Consider the following 27,488-nt stretch of genomic DNA (forward strand, 5'->3'; position numbering starts at 1 on the left):
TACAAGGCAGACAGATTTGGTAAGAATTTAAATATATTGTTGGAAGAACTGAAATGCGAGATAGCCTGGTACAATATAAAAACGCTTACTCGACTGACAATCTAATCAAACCTGGCTTGAAAATGTCTTGCTGCAGGTCAAGGTAAATAAAACAAGTAACTGTAACTGAATCATAAATGAGCGTCTCGTCCAGCCCCTGTTTGGAGAGAGAGAGAGAGAGAGAGAGAGAGAGAGAGAGAGAGAGAAAGAGATAGCACTGACAGTTACTTTAAAATGGTTAGTAACGAACAGAACTGAGACGACTGAAGCCCACGCGGGGACAGCGGCCGAAAGTATGTTTACAACAGAAGCGTACGAACTTCCCCCTGTTAGCTTTATCAAGCCTACCTAGCAGGAAGCTAACAATTGCATCAGTGTGAAATCTCACCCGAAATATTGGCATCTGTTACTGCTCAAAGCTGCACTATCACGAGCTACGCGGTCGTTGACTGGTACCAAGTACAGGAAGCGTGCGCACTGACATGAAATTGGCGGCAACACCCGCGGTAGTGAGAAAAACGATCTGCTGCAACCAAGAACTAAGATCCACTGAGGTGTCGAGCATTTCTCTCCATACTTCAGTTGACGCGGACGCCGAACTACACTCCTGGAAATGGAAAAAAGAACACATTGACACCGGTGTGTCAGACCCACCATACTTGCTCCGGACACTGTGAGAGGGCTGTACAAGCAATGATCACACGCACGGCACAGCGGACACACCAGGAACCGCGGTGTTGGCCGTCGAATGGCGCTAGCTGCGCAGCATTTGTGCACCGCCGCCGTCAGTGTCAGCCAGTTTGCCGTGGCATACGGAGCTCCATCGCAGTCTTTAACACTGGTAGCATGCCGCGACAGCGTGGACGTGCACCGTATGTGCAGTTGACGGACTTTGAGCGAGGGCGTATAGTGGGCATGCGGGAGGCCGGGTGGACGTACCGCCGAATTGCTCAACACGTGGGGCGTGAGGTCTCCACAGTACATCGATGTTGTCACCAGTGGTCGGCGGAAGGTGCACGTGCCCGTCGACCTGGGACCGGACCGCAGCGACGCACGGATGCACGCCAAGACCGTAGGATCCTACGCAGTGCCGTAGGGGACCGCACCGCCACTTCCCAGCAAATTAGGGACACTGTTGCTCCTGGGGTATCGGCGAGGACCATTCGCAACCGTCTCCATGAAGCTTGGCTACGGTCCCGCACACCGTTAGGCCGTCTTCCGCTCACGCCTCAACATCGTGCAGCCCGCCTCCAGTGGTGTCGCGACAGGCGTGAATGGAGGGACGAATGGAGACGTGTCGTCTTCAGCGATGAGAGTCGCTTCTGCCTTGGTGCCAATGATGGTCGTATGCGTGTTTGGCGCCGTGCAGGTGAGCGCCACAATCAGGACTGCATACGACCGAGGCACACAGGGCCAACACCCGGCATCATGGTGTGGGGAGCGATCTCCTACACTGGCCGTACACCACTGGTGATCGTCGAGGGGACACTGAATAGTGCACGGTACATCCAAACCGTCGTCGAACCCATCGTTCTACCATTCCTAGACCGGCAAGGGAACTTGCTGTTCCAACAGGACAATGCACGTCCGCATGTATCCCGTGCCACCCAACGTGCTCTAGAAGGTGTAAGTCAACTACCCTGGCCAGCAAGATCTCCGGATCTGTCCCCCACTGAGCATGTTTGGGACTGGATGAAGCGTCGTCTCACGCGGTCTGCACGTCCAGCACGAACGCTGGTCCAACTGAGGCGCCAGGTGGAAATGGCATGGCAAGCCGTTCCACAGGACTACATCCAGCATCTCTACGATCGTCTCCATGGGAGAATAGCAGCCTGCATTGCTGCGAAAGATGGATATACACTGTACTAGTGCCGACATTGTGCATGCTCTGTTGCCTGTGTCTATGTGCCTGTGGTTCTGTCAGTGTGATCATGTGATGTATCTGACCCCAGGAATGTGTCAATAAAGTTTCGCCTTCCTGGGACAATGAATTCACGGTGTTCTTATTTCAATTTCCAGGAGTGTATGTAGGCGTCCTGTGGCAGCCGTAAGATTTTAAGACTTCTCTGAAAAACAGTGGCAAAATAAACTTCTTATAAGTGAATAGGACACTGCCTTTCGACAGTGGTAGGCAATCCAGCGACACCAGTGGAATACTGAATGACTTTCTAGCAGAGAGAGCGGAACATCAAGCAGTGGAGAAGTTTAAAGAGGAATGTGACGCAGTCTAACGACTTACGAGATTTTATCATCAGTGACAAGACCTCTGAGATTGGTCATGGTGAGTTGATGTTAGTCAAGAATGCCTTTAAGATGACAAAGACGTTATTATCATCACCTCACTGAGTTTAAACGAGGTCGAGTAATAGGGCTGTGAGAAGCTGGACGTTTCTTTTGCGATGTTGCAGAAAGACTTGGCAGAAATGCAGCCGCTGTAGATGACGTCTGGCAGCGGTGGTCACAAGAATGTACAGTCACAAGAAGACCGAGCTTTGGACGGCCAAGTGGCACAACCAAGAGGAAAGAGCATCATATTCGGCGTATGGCTCTGGCACATCGTATTGTATCTGGAGCAGCAAATGTTCAAATGTGTGTGAAATTTTATGGGACTTAACCGCTAAGGTCATCAGTCCCTAAGCTTACACACTGCTTAACCTAAATTATCCTAAGGACAAACACACACACACCCATTCCCGAGGGAGGACTCGAACTTCCGCCGGGACCAGCCGCACATTCCATGATCTACAGCAGCAATTTGAGCAGCAGTTGCACTACAATGACACATATAACTGTTACAAAACGATTACTTCGATAGTTCCGAGACAGACGCCCTGTAGTGTCCATTCCACTGATCGGAAACCTCAGCCATTTGTTGTCAAGTGAGAGCTTATTGGAGGGTAGGACGGAGATTCTTGTATCCCGCCTGGAAGGCGGCGCGTGGGTCTGTTCCTGTAAACTGAAGGGTAGGCCGAATGTAGGAAGTGAGTAGGAGCAGGAAAAGGTAAAGCTCGTCGGTACTGCGTGTCAAATTATAGATGTTTACTATACGCAAAAACAAGTTAATAAATGGTTACATAACTTTGCACTGAGGTGCGAAGCCTTACCCCCACCGTAAGTAGTACACAGTCTCAATCTGAATCGAAGCTGACGCGAAGTGTCCCAGCCGTCAGCTCTTGATGAAATGGGCTGAGTCTGGAGCGGAGCTCGTAGAGCTCTCCCGCTCCGGCTAGAGTGCGCTGTCGTCGGTGTCTGTCGTAGGGCCAATCCTAGCAGAGCGCGCCTACGTCGTGGCATCGTAGCTATTGATACCACAGAGATCAATTGTTTTTTTCTCATAAAAGCTGATTCTGCATCAGTGCCAGTGACGGCCGTGTGTTGGTTAGAAGAAGGCCATTTGACAGCCTGAAACCTGTCTGTTTGCGTGCTAGACACGCTGAACCTATACCTGGAGTTACGGTCTCGAGTACCATTTCTTGTGACGGCTGGAGCAGTCTCGTGGCTAACCCATGTACCCTGTCTGGAAAACCGTACATCAGTCTGGTGATTCGACCTGTTGTGCTATCACTCATGAACAGCAATCCAACCGAATAAAAAAAAATGGCTCTGATCACTATGGGACTTCTGAGGTCATCAGTCCCCTAGAACTTAGAACTACTTAAACCTGACTAACCTAAGGACATCACACACATCCATTCCCGAGGCAGGACTCGAACCTGCGACCGTAGCGGTCGCGCGGTTCACGACGTTAGCGCCTAGAACCGCTCGGCCACTCCGGCCGGCAAAGCGATTGTCTTTACTAACAGCACGTCGGCTGCAGCGTCTCTCCTGGGCTCGTGGCCATGTCGGTTGGACTCCAGACGACTGGAAAACCGTGGACTGGTCCGATGAGTTTCGATTTCTGTTCGTAAGAGCTGATGGAAGGGTTCAAGTGTGGCGCACACCTACGAAGCCGTGGGATCCAAATTGTCAACAAGGTACTGTGCAAGCTAGTGATGGCTTAATAATAGTGTGGGCTGTGTTTACATGGGATGGACTGGGTCCTTTGGTCCAACTGAATCGATCATTGACTGGAAATTGTTATGTCCGGCTAACTGGAGAGCATTTGCAGGCAAAACGCAACTGTTCGCAATTGGTTTGGGAACTTTCTGGACAGTTCAGAGCCGGCCGCTGTGGCCGAGTGGTTCTAGGCGCTTTAGTCCGGAACCGCGCTGCTGCTACGGTCGCAGGTTCGAATCCTGCCTCGGGCATGGATGTGTGTGATGTCCTTAGGTTAGTTACGTGTGGGTAGTTCTAAGTCTAGGGGACTGATGACCTCAGATGTTAAGTCACATAGTGCTTAGATACATTTGAACCATTTTTTTTTGACAGTTCAGGCAAATGGTTTGACCACCCAGGTCGTTCGAAATGAATCCTATCGAACATGTATGGGACATAATCGAGAGGTGAGGTCGTGCGCAAAATCCTTCACCAGCAACACTTTCACAATTATGCACCGTTATAGAGGCAGCGTGGTTCAATAGCCCTGCAAGGAACTTCCAAAAACTTGTTGAGTCCATGTTTCAAAAATGGTTCAAATGGCTCTGAGCACTATGGGACTTAACATCTATGGTCATCTGTCCCATAGAACTTAGAACTGCTTAAACCTAACTAACCTAAGGACATCACACAACACCCAGTCATCACGAGGCAGAGAAAATCCCTGACCCCGCCGGGAATCGAACCCGGGAACCCGGGAGCAGGAAGCGAGAACGCTACCGCACGACCACGAGCTGCGGATGAGACCATGTCACATTGACTTGTTGCATTGCGCTGGGTAAAAGGGGGTCCGACACGATATCGAGAGGTGTCCCACAGATTTTGTCACCTCAGTGTAAAGCGTGCACATTTACTCGTAAATCCTCGCAGTTAAGGCGCGAGCGCGAGTAGCCTGGGACACTTGGCCTCTGATCTAGGAGCATCGGCGACTGAGAGGAAATCTGTGCTGAGAGCCGCGGACGCTCCGGTATTTTTAGCACCGGCCGGCGTCGAGTCGTCTGTGAGTATACTTACTGGGCTGGCGAAAACAGCTGGCTGCGGTTTGCCAACAGGGCCTCGTCACGCGAGCCGCCGCTCACCGCACAGACGGCGGCCGGCCACAAGCCGCAAACTGCCCGGACTCAAGTATCACGTGTCTGCCTGTGTCGGGCTGTGTTGCACTTCCGTGCTAACTACCGAAACAGCTATTGCTTTTGAAAAATCTTGATTTGCCACAATAGATGCATATCCGTTGAAACCAACAGTTCCCACGCAACAACAGAACATTCTCGAGTATCTGGAATGCACACGAATGGTTTTGGACGTTACTTCTGTTTCTGTCTGAGCCGTCGCGCTCGTTACTGGCGCGCCAGTCTCTTGGATGTCCATTATCGATCCTTCGATGTTTCTTATCTTTGCTTGCCTTGTTGTTTTCCGCATTTGCGGGGCGAATGGCAGTTGACGTTTGCTCGCGCTACCTGCTGAGACGCCTCGAGGTACGAGGTGGGAAGCAACCACGTATATGTGGAACTGGTTGTACGCTGTCTGCCGGTTCAGGATGGAGGATATGTGTTGGCTGCCTGCGTGTCTGCTCTCCTGATTTTGCTCGCCGTGCCTTGCGACCGCCTAGCTTGGGTTCCAGCCTGGTGTATCCTACACGAGCCATACCGGACGTTCAGCAGAAGTTAAGCAGCCTTGTGTTTCTTTTAAAGAAAAGGAGCAAATGTAGAAGACCTTATGTAACCAATTTTGGTGGCCTCTTAAGTGTGGCCTTAGCGTTTACACTGCCTTTGAGGAGAGCTAATTTAAATAGTTGAGGTTCCCTGTCCTTTATAATCTTTTGGGGGTTTTATTTGAATTTTCTCTTTGGGGTTCCTTCCTTGTGCTTGGGTAAATGTTTACTTGTATAGCGGGAAGTGTCTCGTGGTGAAAACTCGTAGAAAGTGATTGATGTTACTGCCGCCTCCGACATTCGTCTTTTCAATTAAGTGTTGTCATCCCTTCGAGCGACCTGGTGTCACTCCCCGTTAATTAATGCTGGTTTATGTGTAATTAATTTTGAATTAGCCATTTGAATTAATATTTTGGAGCGCAGTATAGCACTAAGGCAACCTCATTGTATACTACCTTGTGCCACGGTCTAGTACCTTAATTTTCAGTGGCACGAGTTAACTCCACTACCGGTTTTACTGATGTGCTCCCTTCAAAATCTTGTCTTGTATAAGTTTGCCCCATGTGTGTCTGGGAAAACAGAGATGAGCTTTTAGTGTGACTTCAGTGCTAGTCAGTTAACGGAATCTTCATTTTGGCTTGCCTTCCACTGAAGAGTTTGAGTGGAGCGTAGTGCGTTTGATTTGTTATTCATTTTATTACTGTAAGTTTGTTTATTTAATGGGGAGCAAGACATTTAAAGACTGTTGGTATTAACTCCCCAAGTTGCTGGGTGTTGCTAATTCGTTCCAAATGGCCTACTACTTATTCAATGGCAAGGCTGTTGGTTAGTTGGTTACTGTGAGTACAAATTCACGCTATTTATTTGTTGCCGAAATTGTTAAAGTGCCTATGTCGTGATTCAATCACTATCTACGTGTTTGAGCTAAAGTGATATAAACCTTACATTGCCTCCTTAAAATTTGTTGCCAGCAGAGACCCTGAAGAGAACTGCTTATGTTAATCTTTACTGGGAGCAATATTTCATTTAGTTAAATATTGTCTTAAAATGTGTATTTCTCTGATGTAATAATCGAGTGATAAATGAAAAAAGCAAAGGGGCCGGGTCCTTCCTATTGTGTCCGGTTTGTAACACGTATCACTGTCTGTTACCCACAAATAAACGACATGGTTGTCATGATTCCCTCACAAATGTGAGTCATTATAATTTGTTTTATTTCAACTGTTTATGTAAACGGAAATACACTGAAGCGCCAAAGAAACTGGTATAGGCATGCGTATTCAAATACAAAGATATGTAAACAGGCAGAATACGGTGCTGCGGTCGGCAACCAACAAGTGTGTGGCGTAGTTGTTACATCGGTTACTGCAGCTACAACGGCAGGTTATCAAGATTTATGTGGGTTTGACCGTGGTGTTACAGTCGGAGCACGAACGATGGGACACAGCATCTCCGAGTTACCGATGAAGTGGGGACTTTCCCGTACGACCATTCCACGAGTGTACTATGAATATGAGGAATCCGGTAAAATATCAAATCTCCGACATCGCTGCGGCCGGAAAGCGATCCTGGAGAAAGAGACCAGCGGCGACTGAAGAGAGTCCTTCAAAGTGACAGAAGTGCAACCCTTCAGCGAATTGCTGCAGATTTCAATGCTGGGCCATCAACAAGTGTCAGCTTGGCAACATTCAACGAAAAATCGTCGATATGGGCTTTCAGAGCCGAAGGCCCACTAGTGTACCCTTGATGACTGCACGACGCAAAGCTTTACGCCTCGCCTGGGCCCGTCGACACCGACATTGGACTGCTGCTGACGGGAAACATGTTGGCTGGTCGGAAGAGCCTCGTTTCAAATGGTATCGCGCGGATGGACGTGTACGGGTATGGAGACAACCTCATGATCCATGGATCCTGCATATCAGCAGGGGCTATTCAAACTGGCGGAGTCTCTGCAGTGGTGAGCGGCGTCTGCAGTTGAAGTGGTATGCGAACTGACAGGTGACACGTACGTAAGCATCCTGTTTGATCACCTGCATGCATTCGTGTCCATTGTGCATTCCGACGGACTTGAGCAATTCCAGCAGGACAATGCGACACGTCACACATCCATAACTGCTACAGAATGGCTCCAGGAACACTCTCCTGAGTTTAAACCCTTCCGCTGGCCACCAAACTCCCAAGATATGGGCATTGTCGAGTATATCTGGGATGCCTTGCAAGTCCTGTTCAGAAGAGATCTCCACCCCCTTCTTACTATTACGGATTTATGGGCAGTCGTGCAGGATTCATGGTATCAACTCCTTCCAGCACTACTTCAGACGCTAGTCGAGTCCATGCCACGTCGTGTTGCGGCACTTCCGTGCTCGCGGGAGCGCTAGACGGTATTAGGCAGGTGTACCAGTTTCTTTGGCTCTTCAGTGTATATCTATTAAAACCAAAAGCTCCCTCGAAACAACAGCACATAGTCCGGTATTTGCAGTACACAGAAATCTTTTTGTGCGCTACACCTGTTTCGATTTGCTGCTACAAATAAACGATACGGTTGTTAGGCTTCCCTCACAACGCTGAGTCATTAAAATTTGTTTTATTTCAACTGTTTATGTAAACGAAGATAATACATTTATTATGGTTGTCTGTCGGCAGTAAGCATTAAGCGAAGGATCATCGTGTCTCTTCATGGCTAAACATATCCACGTGATGAAGTGACGAATTTTTGAACGTTGTAATCCTTCGGCCAACGAGAATACGGTCAATTGAATCGTGAAATTTCTTGCCGAAATAGTGTAAATCCACGCTTGTGATGATATAAAACTACAATGAGAGAGCTGCAATTAAGTATTCATCTTCTGTCTAATAGGGAAATGTCACCAGTGAGTCGCTCGCTCTTGATGATATTACTGATTTAAATGATTAATTGAGCCGTGAAGGAAGAACAACTGCAAATTGTCGCTGTAATTTTTTTAAAGTTAACTCCAGGAGTAGGATGAGCGCGAGCATGACGAAGGTTAATACTATGTAACACAATTACTGAAGCTTTCGTGGCGGGTTGTTGATTTATTGCCTATTACCTTCTGTCTTGGGTACTTCGACCGACGGTTGCTTGACGATTTTCCTGACGTTTCGTCAGCACGAGTGGCTGACGCTGTGAAAGCTTCATCCTCCATTGCTGGTACCGACTGGAGTCTAGGCCGGAGCCGGAGATCATACGCACCGGTCCCGCCTGGTCAGATTTGATGCTGTTTCTCTGTTCTCAGTGATTCTCAGAAGCACATCGGCTCCGTTTTCGCGCATGACATTACCAGTCTCTTACGTGGATGTCTTACCACGAGCCACTTCAAGCTGAACGCTGATTTCTGCGAACATTAGTCCAGTGGTAGTCAATTTCTTCAAGGAGCACTTCGAAAGACCTGCGCTGGACTTAGCACCTTGTAAACCTAAGACGTGTTACAGGATCGTCGATGATACTTTCGTCGCGTGGAGGCATGATGAGGACACCTGAATGGTCTCCATGCTGAGATAGAAAAGGACCAACTACCCTTTCTAGACGTGCTCGTTACAAGGGATTGTGAGAACGTGGGAACGGTGTGTGTGGAAAACCGTGGTTGGGTTGTTAAGGGGAACAGACCAAACAGCGAGGTCATCGGTCTCATCGAATTAGGAAAGGACAAGGAAGAATTCGGCCTTGCACTTTCAAAGGAACCATCCCGACATTTGCCTGGAGCGATTTGGGGAAATCACGGTAAACCTAAATCAGGATAGCCGGACGCGGTATTGAACCGTCGTCCTCCCGAATGCGAGTCCTGTGTGTTAACCACTGCGCCACCTCTCTCGGTGTGGAAAACCGACACATAAAGTATTTCATAATCCGGTAATCTTCAGCTGTTGATAAGGCATGATATTAGGAAGAATTTCGCAAACAACTGATAAAATTGTTGTTTATTACAACACAACCGATTCTCACGACATAAAGCCGTATTGTCAGGTGCAAAAACGTTGAAAGATCATAGGCACACCCACGGCTGCTAGTCAAAACTGGTAAATTTTGACAGAAGCGATGGTTCAAATGGCTCTGAGCACTATGGGACTCAACTGCTGAGGTCATTAGTCCCCTAGAACTTAGAACTAGTTAAACCTAACTAACCTAAGGACATCACAAACATCCATGCCCGAGGCAGGATTCGAACCTGAGACCGTAGCGGTCTTGCGGTTCCAGACTGCAGCGCCTTTAACCGCACGGCCACTTCGGCCGGCTCAGGAAGCGATGGTTATACGTATAATCTTTTAACGTTGTTGCGCCTGATGATTCGGCTTTAGGCTTGTAAACCGGTTGGGATAAAAAACAATTTTAACACCTGCCAGCGGAAGTCTTCCTAACAACGCGTATAGCCAGGAAAAGGACACAACTAATATGCTCGTAACGCGCGCAACACGAATATATGAGCAGCAGCATCTCAGATGCCAGACGTAACATCTGGAAAGTGTTCTGAGGAGCAATGGGTTCTCGACCAGTTGCGTAAGAAGGCTCGCGATGTCTAACATACGGCGAAGTGACAAGTCCGAAGAAAACGATGCAAGCTGATAAATTCCAAATGGCTCTAACCACTATGGGGCATAACATCTGAGGTCATCAATTCCCTAGACTTAGAACTACTTAAACCTAACTAACCTAAGGAAATCAGACACATCCATGCCCGAGGCAGGATTCGAACCTGCGACCGCAGCAGCAGCGCCGTTCCAGACTGAAGCGCCTAGAACCGCTCGGCCACAGCGGCCGGCGATAAATTCCAGAACGGATAACTTTTTACCCGTAACCAACAACCCAGTTGTATCCAAATCGATACTGGAGTCCACAGCAAAGTAAGCAACACGATACTACGATGACGTGTAATGTAGTGCTTCAGTTTTCCCGCCATGGAGCGTTCTGTTTAAAGCGGCCCAGAAAGCAAAGGATTGGCCCGTCTGAGCCTCATCTTCTGCTGGCCTCTGCCTCCGCACGTCTCAATATCCACGCTCCACCTCGTGGTCTAGTGAGCAATCGATTCCGCCTCCATATCGCTATCCACTAGGGGAATATCCCTATCGCTTGCTGGAGATACAGTAGAAGGTCGCATGTGAAGCCCTTCAGCGGTAATTTGGTAATCACGATGGATAACATGAAAAGTGCGTTGCTTTTTCTGTAAGAAGTGGCCGGCTATTGGCGTCTGTTTGGTTTGCAACATTGCTGTCTAGTAGTTTGGTTTTCTCTCGCCCTGTCTGTGCGAGCACGTGAGTGCGTGCGTCTGCGTACAGGACGCGTCGAGAACGTATGTCGTAAGTACGACCGCGTCTTTTAACTTCTGATGATATGAAAGAAAACGCAGACATTGATAGTACAGGCAAGAAATAAAATTTAGTTCCATATTTCACACGAAAACATAATGAGGTTAATGGCGATAAACCTATAATTAGAAAAAAACCTGTATAGTTTTGAAGAAAACACACTGAAGATACATTTCGTACAAAAGGAGAAACGGGTCTAGGAAATTAAATATCAATGTCGCAGCAATGAAAGGACGTTTAGTTTAAACACGAATAGTTGTATAGCTGCAGCGGAAAAAGACCACTCCATCAAACTGACATGCAACATTCGTGTCTTTAACGCAGTCCCGTGCAAATCACGCTGCATATTTCTGAACAGAAAATAATAGATTTCACTGTCGAGAATAACGCACAATTCGTCTAGATGTACTATTGGTTGGTTGTTTTGGGGAAGGAGACCGGACAGCGAGGTCATCGGTCTCATCGGATTAGGGAAGGACGGGGAAGGAAGTCCGCCGTGCCCTTTGAAAGGAACCATCCCAGAATTTGCCTGGAGCGATTTAGGGAAATCACGGACACCCAAATCAGGATGGCCGGACGCGGGATTGAACCGTCGTCCTCCCGAATGCGAGTCCAGTGTCTAACCACTGCGCCACCTCGCTCGGTGGATGTACCATTGATAGACCAGATCAGACTGTAACATTCCCTGCCATTTTCGAGCCACGTCTAACCGACAGTAATAACTTTTTTTTTTTTACTTTGCAGTGTAACCGAACATTAAGACACTGATATGACAAAACGAGAACGTTTACAGCATCCCTTTGTTGTCTGCCTACCTATCTGCCTGTCTGCCAGACTGGTAAAAACTCTTCTTCTCAGTAACAGATACACGTATCACCTTGAAATTTATGTCAGTCACTGAGGTACCTGGTCCCTTAGTAGTGTAAAAAATTGAAGCTTCTAAGTCAATGCAGTCAAAAGATACGGCCAATTATGTCACACATTTTAATACTCGTAATCTAAAAAAAATGGTTCAAATGGCTCTGAGCACAATGAGACTTAGCTTCTGAGGTCATTAGTCCCCTAGATCTTAGAACTACTCAAACCTAACTAACCTAAGGACATCACACACATCCATGCCCGAGGCAGGATTTGAACCTGCGACCGTAGCGGTCGCGCGGTTCCACCTCGGCCGGCCTCTCGCAATCTCACTCATCAAAACTTACAGGGTACTTTCCATTGACCTACAACGAGAAATTTGGCAAGAAGTAAGGTTTCAGAGTACAAGCAAAGAAAAAATTCGAAAGTTGTTAATATGTAATTATATCACACGAAAAAAAATATTTCTTTTGTCAACTGCTATCCCACGTCAGACTTGAAATCAATAGTTCTACATTCAGGCTGACTGGGTCGCAATGGCAAAAGTCAAACATCAGACAAGGAATGACTAGTTTGCGAATGCTCGTTTCACATAAAACTTGAAACGCCATATTTACGTACAGTAATTGCTCCTGGATATTTGATGATGGATAAATTCTGAAACGTGTTAGGCGAGAAACGAAGTCATTCCTTGCCTGATGTTTGACTTTTACCATTAAGATCCAGTCAGCCTGAATGGAGAACCAGTGATAATTATAACAATGGTCTCCTGCATCCTGCATAACTTTATGTCATATTTATATTACTGAAATTAAAGCATTCTCAAAACTCTTGCAGTACCTGTCGATGATAGACAAAACTGGTCGATACTGTCGATTCGCGGAGTATATGAACTGTCTATATGCATAATTAAGTGTATATTGAAGCCTCAGTGTGCAAGTCCTACTCGCATATGGTCAATATTTCAAGCTTACGTCTCCCTGTACAATTTTTACCCCGCCCCCTCTTCAGACTTTCCTCCATTATCAGACTGACTATTCCTTGATGCCTCAGGATCTGTCCTGTCAACCTATCCCTTCTTTTAATCCAGTTGTGCCATAGTTATTCGATATACCATCTAATCTTCAGCGCTCTTCTACAGCACCACAATTCAAAAGCATATATTCTCTTCTTGTCTGAACTCCTTATCCTCCACGTTTGATTTTCGTACGAGGCAACACTATGTCAAATACCCTCAGTAAATACTTCCTAACACTTCAGTTCGTATTAGACGTCAACAAATGTCGATTTTTAAGAAGTATTTTCGTACTATTGCTAGTCTGCATTAAAATTAAACAAATAATCTATTTCGGCCATCATCAGTTAATTTGCTGTCCCAACAGAAAACACCAGTCTACTACTTTTAGCACCACTTTTAGTGTCTCATTTCCTAATGCCCTCAGCAGTTCTGCTTTAATTACATTACATTCCATAACCCTTTTTGTACTTTTGTTTCCATCTCGTAACGTCTTTTCAAGATATTGTTAATTTCGTTCAACTGCTGTTTCAATTCCTTTGGCCGCGCTGTCAAAGGCGCCTTGACACGGTTCGCGCGGCCTCCCTCGGGCATGGGTGTGTGTGTGTTGTCCTTAGCGTACATTAGTTTAGGGATCGAGGACCTCAGCAGTTTTGTCCCATAGGAACTTACCACAAATTTCCAAAACATCCAACTCCTTGCCGTCTCTGACAGAACCACAATGTCATCAGCAAACCTCAAAGTTTTTATTTTTCCTCGCTGAACTTTAATTCCATTTTCAAATTTCTTTTTGGTCTTCGCCACAGCTTTCTCAATGTACAAATCGAATAACGTTATGGGCAGACAACAAACATGTCTCATTGCCTGCTCGATTACTGCTTCCCTTTCATTGACCACTGTTACAACTGCAGTATAGTTTCTGTACAAGTTAATAAATAACTTTTTGGTTCCCGCGTTTTATCCCTGCTACCTTAATAATTTCAAAGTGTCCAGTCCAGTTGACATAGCCCAAAGATATTTCCAAATCTTCAAATGCTAGAAGCGTAGAATTTCCTTTCTTCAGTCTGTCTACATCTACATCCACATCTACATGATTACTCTGCAATTCACATTTAAGTGCTTGGCAGAGAGTTTATCGAACCACAATCATACTATCTCTCTACCATTCCACTCCCGAACAGCGCGCGGGAAAAACGAACACCTAAACCTTTCTGTTCGAGCTCTGATTTCTCTTATTTTATTTTGATGATCATTCCTACCAATGTAAGTTGGGCTCAACAAAATATTTTCGCATTCGGAAGAGAAAGTTGGTGACTGAAATTTCGTAAATAGATCTCGCCGCGACGAAAAACGTCTTTGCTTTAATGACTTCCCTCCCAACTCGCGTATCACATCTGCCACACTCTCTCCCCTATTACATGATAATACAAAACGAGATGCCCTCTTTTGCACCCTTTCGATGTCCTCCGTCAATCCCACCTGGTAAGGATCCCACACCGAGCAGCAATATTCTAACAGAGGACGAACGAGTGTAGTGTAAGCTGTCTCTTTAGTGGACTTGTTGCATCTTCTAAGTGTCCTGCCAATGAAACACAACCTTTAGCTCGCCTTCCCCACAATATTATCTATGTGGTCTTTCCAATTGATGTAGTTCGTAATTTTAACACCCAGGTACTTAGTTGAATTGACAGCGTTGAGAATTGTACTATTTATCGAGTAATCGAATTCCAACGGATTTCTTTTGGAACTCATGTGGATCACCTCACACTTTTCGTTATTTAGCGTCAACTGCCACCTGCCACACCATACAACAATCTTTTCTAAATCGCTTTGCAACTGATACTGGTCTTCGGATGACCTTACTAGACGGTAAATTACAGCATCATCTGCGAACAACCAAGGAGAACTGCTCAGATTGTCACCCAGGTCATTTACATATATCAGGAATAGCAGAGGTCCCAGGACGCTCCCCTGGGGAACACCTGATATCGCTTCAGTTTTACTCGATGATTTGCCGTCTATTACTACGAACTGCGACCTTCCTGACAGGAAATCACGAATCCAGTCGCACAACTGAGACGGTACCCCATAGGCCCGCAGCTTGATTAGAAGTCGCTTGTGAGGAACGGTGTCAAAAGCTTTCCGGAAATCTACAAATACGGAATCAACTTGAGATCCCCTGTCGATAGCAGCCATTATTTCGTGCGAATAGAGCTAGCTGCGTTGCACAAGAACGATGTTTTCTGAAACCATGCTGATTACGTATCAATAGATCGTTCCCTTCGAGGTGATTCATAATGTTTGAATACAGTAGATGCTCCAAAACCCTACTGCAAACCGACGTCAATGTAGTTCGATAGATTACTCCTAATACCCTTCTTAAACACTGGTGCGACCTGCGCAATTTTCCAATCTGTAGGTACAGATCTATCGGTGAGCGAGCGGTTGTATGTGATTGTTAAGTAGGGAGCTATCGTATCAACGTAGTCTGAAAGGAACCTAATCGGTATACAATCTGGACCTGAAGACTTGCCCGTATCAAGCGATTTGAGTTGTTTCGCAACCCCTAAGGTATCTACTTCTAAGAAACTCATGCTAACAGCTGTTCGTGTTTCAAATTCTGGAATATTCCATTCGCCTTCCCTGGTGAAGGAATTTCGGAAAACTGCGGTCAATAACTCCGCTTTAGCGGCACAGTCGTCGGTAACAGTACCATCGGCACTGCGCAGCGAACGTATTGACTGCGTCTTGCCGCTTGTGTACTTTACATACGACCAGAATTTCTTCGGATTTTCTACCAAATTTCGAGACAATGTTTCGTTGTGGAACCTATTAAAGGCATCTCGCATTGAAGACCGTGCCAAATTTCGCGCGTCTGTAAATTTTAGCCAATCTTCGGGATTTCGCGTCCTACTGAACTTCGCATGCTTTTTCCGTTGCCTCTGCAACAGCGTTCGGACCTGTTTTGTGTACCATGGGGGATCAGTTCCATCTCTTACCAATTTATGAGGTAAGAATCTCTCAATTACTGTTGCTACTATATCTTTGAATTTGAGCCACATCTCGTCCACATTTGCATAGTCAGTTCGGAAGGAATGGTGATTGTCTCTTAGGAAGGCTTGTAGTGACACTTTATCCTCTTTTTTAAGTAAAATTATTTTGCGTTTGTTTCTGGTGGATTTGGAAGAAACGGTATTGAGCCTAGCTACAACGACCTTCACTAATCCCTGTATCAGTCATGATGCTCTCTATTAGCTCTGGATTGTTTGTGGCTAAGAGGTCAAGTGTGTTTTCCCAACCATTTACAATTCGCGTGGGTTCGTGGACTAACTGCTCGAAATAATTTTCGGAGAAAGCATTTAGGACAATCTCGGAAGATGTTTTCTGCCTACCATCGGTTTTGAACAAGTATTTTTGCCAACATATCGAGGGAAGGTTGAAGTCCCCACCAACTATAACCGTATGAGTGGGGTATTTATTTGTTACGAGACTCAAATTTTCTCTGAACTGTTCAGTAACTACACTCCTGGAAATGGAAAAAAGAACACATTGACACCGGTGTGTCAGACCCACCATACTTGCTCCGGACACTGCGAGAGGGCTGCACAAGCAATGATCACACGCACGGCACAGCGGACACACCAGGAACCGCGGTGTTGGCCGTCGAATGGCGCTAGCTGCGCAGCATTTGTGCACCGCCGCCGTCAGTGTCAGCCAGTTTGCCGTGGCATACGGAGCTCCATCGCAGTCTTTAACACTGGTAGCATGCCGCGACAGCGTGGACGTGAACCGTATGTGCAGTTGACGGACTTTGAGCGAGGGCGTATAGTGGGCATGCGGGAGGCCGGGTGGACGTACCGCCGAATTGCTCAACACGTGGGGCGTGAGGTCTCCACAGTACATCGATGTTGTCGCCAGTGGTCGGCGGAAGGTGCACGTGCCCGTCGACCTGGGACCGGACCGCAGCGACGCACGGATGCACGCCAAGACCGTAGGATCCTACGCAGTGCCGTAGGGGACCGCACCGCCACTTCCCAGCAAATTAGGGACACTGTTGCTCCTGGGGTATCGGCGAGGACCATTCGCAACCGTCTCCATGAAGCTGGGCTACGGTCCCGCACACCGTTAGGCCGTCTTCCGCTCATGCCCCAACATAGTGCAGCCCGCCTCCAGTGGTGTCGCGACAGGCGTGAATGGAGGGACGAATGGAGACGTGTCGTCTTCAGCGATGAGAGTCGCTTCTGCCTTGGTGCCAATGATGGTCGTATGCGTGTTTGGCGCCGTGCAGGTGAGCGCCACAATCAGGACTGCATACGACCGAGGCACACAGGGCCAACACCCGGCATCATGGTGTGGGGAGCGATCTCCTACACTGGCCGTACACCACTGGTGATCGTCGAGGGGACACTGAATAGTGCACGGTACATCCAAACCGTCATCGAACCCATCGTTCTACCATTCCTAGACCGGCAAGGGAACTTGCTGTTCCAACAGGACAATGCACGTCCGCATGTATCCCGTGCCACCCAACGTGCTCTAGAAGGTGTAAGTCAACTACCCTGGCCAGCAAGATCTCCGGATCTGTCCCCCATTGAACATGTTTGGGACTGGATGAAGCGTCGTCTCACGCGGTCTGCACGTCCAGCACGAACGCTGGTCCAACTGAGGCGCCAGGTGGAAATGGCATGGCAAGCCGTTCCATAGGACTACATCCAGCATCTCTACGATCGTCTCCATGGGAGAATAGCAGCCTGCATTGCTGCGAAAGGTGGATATACACTGTACTAGTGCCGACATTGTGCATGCTCTGTTGCCTGTGTCTATGTGCCTGTGGTTCTGTCAGTGTGATCATGTGATGTATCTGACCCCAGGAATGTGTCAATAAAGTTTCCCCTTCCTGGGACAATGAATTCACGGTGTTCTTATTTCAATTTCCAGGAGTGTATATCATCGGAGTCTGGGGGTCGGTAGAAGGAGCCAATTATTAACTTAGTTCGGCTGTTAAGTATAACCTCCAGCCATACCAATTCGCACGGAGTATCTACTTGGACTTCACTACAAGATAAACTACTACTGACAGACACAAACACTCCACCACCAATTCTGCCTAATCTATCTTTCCTGAACACCGTCTGAGACTTCGTAAAAATTTCTGCAGAACTTATTTCAGGCTTTAGCCAGCTTTCTGTACCTATAACGATTTCAGCTTCTGTGCTTTCTATTAGCGCTTGAAGCTCAGGGACTTCCCCAGCACAACTACAACATTTTACAACTACAATTCCGACTGTTCCTTGATCCAAGCACGTCCTGTATTTGCCGTGCACCCTTTGAGATTGCAGCCCACCTCGTACTTTCCCGAGGCCTTATAACCTAAAAAACCGCCCAGTCCACGCCACACAGCCTCCGCTACCCGTGTAGCCGCCAACTGAGTGTAGTGAGCTCCTGGCCTATTCAGCGGAACCAGAAACCCCACCACCCTATGGCGCAAGTCAAGGAATCTGCAGCCAACACGGTCGCAAAACCGTCTGAGCCTCTGATTCAGACCCTCCACCCGGCTCTGCAAAGGTTCGCAGTCGGTTCTGTCAACGATGCTGCAGATGGTGACCTCTGTCTTCATCTCGTAAGCAAGACCGGCAGCCTTCACCAAATCCAGATCCAAAGCGACACACGTCATTAGTGCCGACATGTGCCACCACTCTCTTCTAAAATCATACTCTTACACTTCTCCGGAACCCAAACTCATCTTCTCTGAGATTGACTTCCACCACTATAAGTAATTCGTGTCAATATGTTGTAGTTGTGAAACTGATGTAGCATTAACACCTGTCGACACCTGCCAGCTTCGGAACAGGAATTATTACATTCTTCTCGAAGACCGATATTATTTGCCTTGTCTCATATACTTTCTACAAAGGATAAAATAGAAGACGCACCACTAAGGAATTTTTTTCCGAATTGAACGGAAGTCGGTAGATGTAATGTACATGTAGAGGCCAACCAGTGATTACAATTTCAGAAAAACTGGATGATTTCTTCAAGAGAAAGAACTTCACAAACTGAGCAAGTCAACAGCGCGTTACTTAACCTCTGGCCCGTATGTAAGCAGTTATTCGTCTTGGTATTGATTGACAGAGTTGTTGGATCTCATCCTGATGGACGTGGTGCCAAATTCTGCCAAACTGCTGCGTTAGATCGTCAAAATCCTGAGCTGGTTGGAAAGCGCTGCCCATAATGCTCCAAACGTTCTCAGTTTGGGGAGCGATCCGGCACGTTGCCGTCCAATGTAAGGTTTCGTAAGCATGGAGACAAGCAGTAGAAATTCTGGCCGTGTGCAATTGAGCATTATCTTGGTGAAACGTAAGCCCAGGATGGCTTGCCTTGAAGGGCTACAAAACAGGGCGTAGAATATCGTTGACGTACCACTGAGCTGCAAGGGTTCCGCGGATGTGAATCGAGGGCGTGGTGCTATGGAAAGAAATGCCACCCCATTCCATCTCTTCTGGTGGCGGGCACGACAATCAGCTTCGTATCCCACCGTTGTCCGAGGCGTCTCCAGACACATCTTCGCTTGTTATCTGAACCCAGTTAGAAGCGGGACTCATCACTAAAGACAGTTCTTCTGCAGTCATTGAGGTTTCAGACCGAAAACGTGTCTGGAGAGGCGCAGGACTAACGGAGGATAGTGACCGTACAGCGAGAAGGGCAGAACGAATGTCGCAGGTTTGTTTGACCAATGTGAGAGTGCCATAGAGATATTGAAGAAACTGAACTGGCAGATCTTTGAAGACAGACATAAGCTATCCCGAAAAAGCTTAGTCATCTACAAAACTTCAAGAGCTGGACTTAAATTGTGACTAGGAATATGCCTCAACTCCTTCGTACCGCTCCCGCAGGGATAGTGAGGACAATTAATGTAGGTTAATTCTTACAAAGAAGAAAACAGCAACCAGCCACTATTAATACTGCTATTTATTTAGGTAAATAGCGCCGTTACCGGTTTCGAACTGGCAAGTTCATCATCAGACGGCTGTTCACATGATTTTCAAGATACACTTTACATTATCGTCCGTTTCCGATTTTTATTATTCCACTGTGGCGAAGTATTTTTGGTGTGTTGTTGCCCTACGGTAGAAAACAGTGTTAGAAGCGCACTGTGTGGAAGTAACTAACCTCCAAACGATGAAATACAGCGTAAATAAATATGCGAGGATAAGTGGTTATGGCACTTATGTCGAAAATTCCGCGCGGTTTTGTTGCGAAGTTGCAGGATTGTATTTTTCGAATATTCCAAAATATATCCAGCACTTATGCAATTTGTACATCACGATATTGTGCAAAGCAGCACACACACACACACACACACACACACACACACATACACACACACACACACACACACACACACACACACACACATACACACACACCAAAAAGAATTTGCCATATGTGAAGTTATCACAAGATTGCAGATTTACAAACACAACAGTGTCAGAGACGTTCTCTCTCAGAGACATCACAATATATAGCTTGCTTTGATTTCACAGAATGACTTTTTCAAGACTAACATAACTTACTGAAAATTAAAACACAAAGATAAACCTTACATTAGGAACATATAATATTACAAATGAAGTTGACAGATGTAGTAACCAACTTTGTGAGTGCTACTTATATGGTATTATTTAAATACTGTGCAATATACAAGGAGCAACATAGAGGTGAGATAAAATGAATAATATGACAATAACAACCGTATTAATATCTATCTATGGTGCACTGTAATTTTGAATCAAGTATAGTAGCAGTTAATTTTTTCTTTTATTTTTTTATTTTTTCAGGAATCAAGGTAGCATTACAAGTATTTATATTACAAAGAATACCATATTCAGTGAGCATTAATTACAAATAAATCGGGAAAATGTGATGGCCAGTTGTATGAATGTTACTTATATGATATTGTGTAAATACAGTGCAATAAACAGGGTACAACATTCACATGAGGTACATGAATAATGTGACAGTAGTAATTATATTAATGTAGTATGGCACGCCACTTTTATTTTTAAATCAATTTTACAGTTGCAGTAATGTGTGATTGAGCAGGCAGCCATATTGTGATGTAATACTTTATTTGTATTATTGAATGCATGTTGTTGTTAAAAGGAGTAGTGTTTATTTATGTCTTAGACTGGATAATAGGTGAGTGAAGTTTTGTAGAAAGGTTGCATTGGCTAGCTCTGCCTGTTTATTAAGAATATGATGTGGTGATTTGCTTTTATGTTTATATATTTCTGTGTCTTCAAGCAGATTCATGAGGCTACCTTTCTCAACACGATGCAATATTTGAATGTGGTCTTCAATTTTTTTACTCCATGTTTACTGAGAGTTGTGAGCATTACAAATGCAGTTTTGTAGGATTGTTTAGACGTATGGCATCTAAATGTTCTTAATCTCAAAGTTTCTCCCAGTCTGTCCAGTATAGAAGGAAGGGCAATTTTGGCATCTAAGTTTATGTATAGTTGATCTTTTGTAAGGGTGGTTGTTATTCTTTATGTTATGAATGGTTAGCTGCTGAAGTTTAGGGTTTGTGTGGAAGCTTGTATTTATGTTTGTGTTTTTGAAGAGATAACTTATTTTATGGGATATGCTCCCTAGAAAAGTAAGTGAGACATATTTTCTGCTGCTTTCTGCAGACTTTTGTGTTGACTGCATAGCTGTCTGGTGTGGAGCTTTGTTGTTTGCTGTTTTTTTATTTTTTGTGATAATTTATCAATCATGTGTGTGTTATATTCATTGTTTAGAGCTATGGCTTTGATGATATTGGTTTCTTTATGTTGTTCAACTGGTTCCAGTGGAATTTTATGCAGGCGATTAAGCATGGACCTCAAGTATGGCATCTGGGGTTTGGATGGCAAGATGAGCTGTTGATGCACACATCTGTGGCTGTTTGATTTCTGTAAATTTCAAAATGCTGTTTCTAGTTTTTGCTGGAAATTTTTAAATCTAAGAAATTGATGCTGTTATTTGATTCATGTTCAACAGTGAATTTGATGTTACTGTGCATGCTGCTCAGCTTGGTTGCTAATGTGTTAATTTCTTCATTAGTGCCATCAAAAAGAATAATTGTATCATCTACATACCTTTTATAGTAGATGATTTTGCTGTTGATGTGACTGTTAGTTTTGAAAAATGTGTGTTCTAAGTAGTTTATGTAGATGTCTGCTAGCTTCCCTGCTAGGCTGCTACCCATTGCCAACCAATAATTCTGTTTGTAAATTTTGTTATTAAAACTGAAGTACACCAATGTGAGTAACTCAATGAACTCATAGATTTCTGCCATACACAGTTCCTTGTGTTTAAGCAGATTATTCTTGATTATATTTATGGTGTCCTTTTAGACAACATAGCATTAATGAGGACAAGTTAGATTAATTACGCGACGCACTGAGGTATTTAAACATTCTTCGCGCGCTCCATACCTGAATGGAATGGGAAAAAGCACGAATAACTGGTACAGTAGGACGTAACAGTGGTCTGCTGAGTTCAGATGTAGATGTAGATTATAGGCAGCAGAATTCCGGGAGGCACAGACCAACAGACACGAAGGCAGGAGGAAGCGTAATCGTTGGTCCCTTGGCTCTTATTTCTCGATCGCGAGGGTGTAACTGGAATGAGTTGTAGGTCGCCATCAGGAGTAATTAACTGCCGTGGTTTCAGATCACTCTCGGTGGACGTCGTATTGCACTTGAGTTCCCCGCCACCGCTGCCTGGCGACGCGACGCCATTAACCCACTTGGCAAGGGCCGAACAGTTTAGCGCTGGCGCTCCATTCGTCGCAACAGTTGAGAAATGGCGGATGTCTCCATCGCGTCGTTCTCGTGACTAGGGCGTAACGTACAGCGGCCTACCGACATTACTTTCACTGGTTCATGTTCGTTCGTACCGTTCGTATTTGTGTGCAGAAAGCTACAAATGAGGCCAGTACTGCTGGTCGAAGATGTTGCTTATATAAAGTGGCCCACGACAAGTAGTAAATTTTTGTTTCGTTATTGTGTTTAGCATATACTGACACCCATATATCTTATAGGTAACAGTTCCACAAACTTTGCCTTTACTGAAAATCCGAAAGCAAGTTCATGTCTTAAAGAACATTACACAAAAAATGTTCAAATGTGTGTGAAATCGACGGCCACGGTGGCCGAGCCGTTCTAGGCGCTTCAGTTCGGATCCGAGCGACTGCTACGGTCGCAGGTTCCAATCCTGCCCCAGGCATGGATGTGTGTGATGTCCTTAGATTAATTAGGTTTAAGTAGTTCTAAGTTCTAGGGGACTGATGACCTCAGATGTTAAGTCCCATAGTGCTAAGAGCCATTTGAACCATTTTTTGTGTGAAATCTTATGGGACTTAACTGCCAAGGTCATCAGTCTCTAAGCTTACACACTACTTAATCTGAATTATCCTAAGGACAAACACACCCACCCATGCCCGAGGGAGGACTCGAACCTCCACCGGGACCAGCCGCGCAGTCGAGGACTGCAGCGCATCAGACCGCTCGGCTAATCCAGCGAGGCGAACATTACACAAATTCATTAGCAATGAACTGCTGAAGATGTTTCGCTCTCGAATATTTCGCCGAGTGGGGTAGCCGCGGGGTCTGAGGAGGCTTGCCACGGATCGCGCTGCTCCCCCCGATATAGGTTCGAGCCCTCCCTCGAGCATGGCTATGTGTGTTGTCCTCAGCGAAAGTTAGTTTAAGTTATCTGAAGTAGTGTGTAAGCCTATGGACCGATGACATCAGCAGTTTGGTCCCATAGGAACTTACCACAAATTTCCAATATTTATTGAGGAATTGCCTCCTCGGATTGCGGTTTTTCACTAATCAGTATTGTGGGGTAGCCGTGAAAAAAAAAAAAAATAATTCTTAAGGTGACGTCCGCAGAGAATAATGGTTCAAATGACTCTGAGCACTATGGGACTTACCTTCTGACGTCATTAGTCCCCTAGAACTTAGAACCACTTAAACCTAACTAACCTCAGGACATCACACACATGCATGCCCGAGGCAGGATTCGAACCCGCGATCGTAGCGGTCGCGCGGTTCCATACTGTAGCGCCTAGAACCGCTCGGCCACACCGGCCGGCTCCCAGAGAATAAATCAGGAGTTGAAAGATGAGGTGATCTCGCCGACCACGGGATAGCCTTCATGTGATATCACTGTGTCGTGAGAGTAATCTATGTGTAAAGCGGCGGCTCAGAGTGCTCGCTGAATTAAGGACTATACGCGCTGTAGCCCCGTCTTTCTGAAACCACATCGCGTTTAGGCGGCAATATCCCTGCAGATGTAGAGTGAAGAAAATGTCAATTATGGCTGCATAGCGCTCGTAGTTGCAATCTACACCCTCGTAATTTGGTAGCTGTGCGGAATCTACCCATCAAAGTGTGGATTCAGCTCGATGTGGCGTGCAGTTCTCAAGGCAAGAGGCTGTTTCATACCGTACTAGCGTCATGTGTCTTGCGTTTGCTTACAACAAATTCAGACAGTAGCTAATTATGGCTGAAAATAAGCATTAAGACTTCTCCGAAGTGAATCCTGATAATAAATAAATTGAGAGCGTATGTCACGCACGAGTATTAGTGTAAGTAAGTGTTGGACGGTGAGAGTACTTTCAGAAGTTCCAACTGATCACCAGGGGCCGAAACCCCTGAAGACGCACAATAACCAGGGCGTTCCACACCATGAGCGGCAGCAGCATCGTCAGCGTCACCATCCGGCGTACAGTCTCTGTACAACTAAACGAATTTTTACGACGTCCAATAGCGTTCTCGTGAGGTTTTCTCACACTTCATTTCCTCCGACAACGACTTTGTATATGTACTCTGTCGCTCTGTGACGGCCGTGGTTAGTCGACCACAGTATTGTTGCACCTGGAAGTGAGGGCTCTTCCGTCAGCTTATCGTGAGTCAACGCGTAATGGGGTTGACAGCATATGCATAACTGGCATAAGAGCTCAGTCACCTTAGTCACCGCTATACTTGTTAACCGTGACATCATAGGGTGTTCCCGATAACGACCAAGTGTAGCAACATAGTGGTTCAGTATTACAGTATTTTTCTTTTCTGTTTTGTCTCTCTTCTCTCTTTTTCGTTTCTTTTTCTTTTCGGTATTATTGCCTGCTCTGTCCAATCGTGTGTGCTATGGAATCTGATCGGCTTTGCCGAACTTTATACTCACTGCTAAATATTTCTGTGAACTTTTTGAAGGATGTAACCGCCATCTGACTGTAACAGGGTTTTATTACACAATCTAGATTTCGGTCTTATGCCATTATCAAGTTTTACGAGTGTTAAAAATCATTAGACGTGAGTAGAACACAACTCATGGTCGAAGCATGTATCTTCGGTTATATAAACCAATTTTGCCAAAAGTAAATACTAGAATATTTACTTTCGACAAAATTGGTTTCTATAACCGAAGATAAATGTTTATGGATTCTTCCGTCGCTTCTTGGTAGAACAATTCCATATTGAGGGTGGAATAACACTTAGGCGGTTTTTTGTTCTACTGATTTTTATGTGTATGAACTAGTTTTCGGCTTATTAGGCCATTTTCAGTTAACTACTGACTATTGTCTGCAAGGAGCTTGTGTTCTTACGAACCAAACATTCTGGACTGATACAATGCACTCACATACGGTCTTTAGTTGTGGTACTGTCTTTGGAATTGTCAAAATGTTCTTTAACATAAAGAATCGCCTTTTATGGTTTGTCAGTACCAAGGCACTTTTGTGTAGGTATGTTTGTAAATCAACTGCTTACGTCAAAAGATACTAGTTTTGCACTACATGGTATTGGAACGTCTTTAATTTACGTCTGCTGAGTTTACAGTTCCAAACTTAGATATGAATTTTGTTTTGGTTTTGATACAGGAATGTAATTCTTTGGTAATTTTGTAGTTTGGTGCCTTACATTTATGCCCCCTCTACAATAACAACTACACCAAAGACCAACTGGTGTACTATACTATATCTAGGTAAGCTATCAGACAAACTAGACAAAACACTGAAAGCCAAAAACTATACGTAAGAGGAACTACAACTAATCTGCTATTCAACAGCAAGAACAAAACAGATAAACTAAGCAATAGTGGGGTCTACAAAATAACCTGCACTGACTGCAGTAAACTGTACATTGGTCAAACGGGCTGGCCCTTATCAACAAAGCTGACTGAACATGAACGCAGCTGGAGATTAAATAAATCAGACTCCACCTTTGATGGACATGTGCTCAAAGAAGCACACACATATCTAACACACACAGAAGTGCTACATACAACCAAAAAAGGCAGAAAACTCAGCCTACTAGAAGCACTTGAAATTAACAAACACTTAGCACTAAATCAGCAGCTGGTTCTAAATGACCAATTGCAGCTGAGCACATCACCACTCTTAAACTTTACCCAATACAGTAAACCTGCTACTAACCACAAAGTGTCCCAATAGTAAACAAATTCGCGCCCCAATATAATGTAATATCCCTTACGTGTTTACATTCCTAACTGTAATTCAACTGTAACAATGTAATTTTGGTCTATATTAATGCACCATTTTCTAATAACAAAATCTAACCGCCAAAGAAAACATCGCTGTTGTACAACCAACAATTAATGTCCAGTGCAACTGTTCACAAAAAATACCAAAAAATTGTAAATTTGTAATAATGTGTATCCTAAATAATGCTAATTGTTTCCATACATGGTACTGACAAACCATAAAAGGTGATTCTTTATGTTAAAGAACAGTTTTACAGCACAAAAAGTCAAAAGACCTGTTTGAAAATTCCATAGACAATACCACAACTAAAGATCGTATGTCAGTGCGTTGTATCTTAGCCTAGAATGTTTGGTTCGTAAGAACACAAGCTCCTTGCAAACAATAGTCGGTAGTTACCTGAAGATGGCCTAATAACCCGAAAACTAGTTCATACAAATAAAAATCAGTAGAACAAAAAACCGCCTAAGTGTTATTCAACCCTCAAATTCTATTTTGTTGGTTCACCACTTTTCACGGCAACAGTATTTCTATTTACATATATTACATATCATAACTCTGTTTGAGAAATTATAACAAAATATGCATGACTGCTGGGATGTAAACACACAGCTGGCGGATCGGGAAGTCACAATGGTACTAGAGTGCCTAGGTATCGAGAAGCGACGACGGCAGAAAAGAAATCGGTACTCACTCCTCAGAGCGCGTGGACACCGAGTCCTTGTCCTTGTGCGCCTGGCCCGAGGAACAGCTGCTGCCCATGGCTACGGCTGCCGCTCGCTCAGATGATCACCGTCTGCAACAAACGACACACACCTCAGCACTCCTGCCGGCAACACACACGACACTGAGCAACTAGCATTCCTGCCTGCTTGTCAGCGTTTTCAAGTAGTGCTACTTGGTGCTACTAGTAATGGTAAAGATTTACAGCGATAGCGACATGCATATATACAGATGGCAGTAGTCTCACGTAAATAAGGTGTAAGATGGCAGGTCATTGGCGAGCTGTCACTTGTACTCAG

General features: G+C 45.3%; 1 protein-coding gene across 1 annotated transcript in view; it reads right to left on the reverse strand.

Moving 5' to 3' along the window:
* The window catches only part of LOC126194745 (NACHT domain- and WD repeat-containing protein 1), a 633,295-nt gene that overhangs the window by 461,945 nt on the left and 143,862 nt on the right, over nucleotides 1–27,488 (reverse strand). Inside the window, exon 2 of the mRNA XM_049933012.1 lies at nucleotides 27,161–27,262. Within this exon, the coding sequence (XP_049788969.1) occupies nucleotides 27,161–27,228 (68 nt within the window). The 5' untranslated portion in view covers nucleotides 27,229–27,262. The remainder of the gene's footprint in view (nucleotides 1–27,160; nucleotides 27,263–27,488) is intronic.

Source organism: Schistocerca nitens, chromosome 7, assembly GCF_023898315.1.
Source record: "Schistocerca nitens isolate TAMUIC-IGC-003100 chromosome 7, iqSchNite1.1, whole genome shotgun sequence".
NCBI lineage: Eukaryota > Metazoa > Arthropoda > Insecta > Orthoptera > Acrididae > Schistocerca > Schistocerca nitens.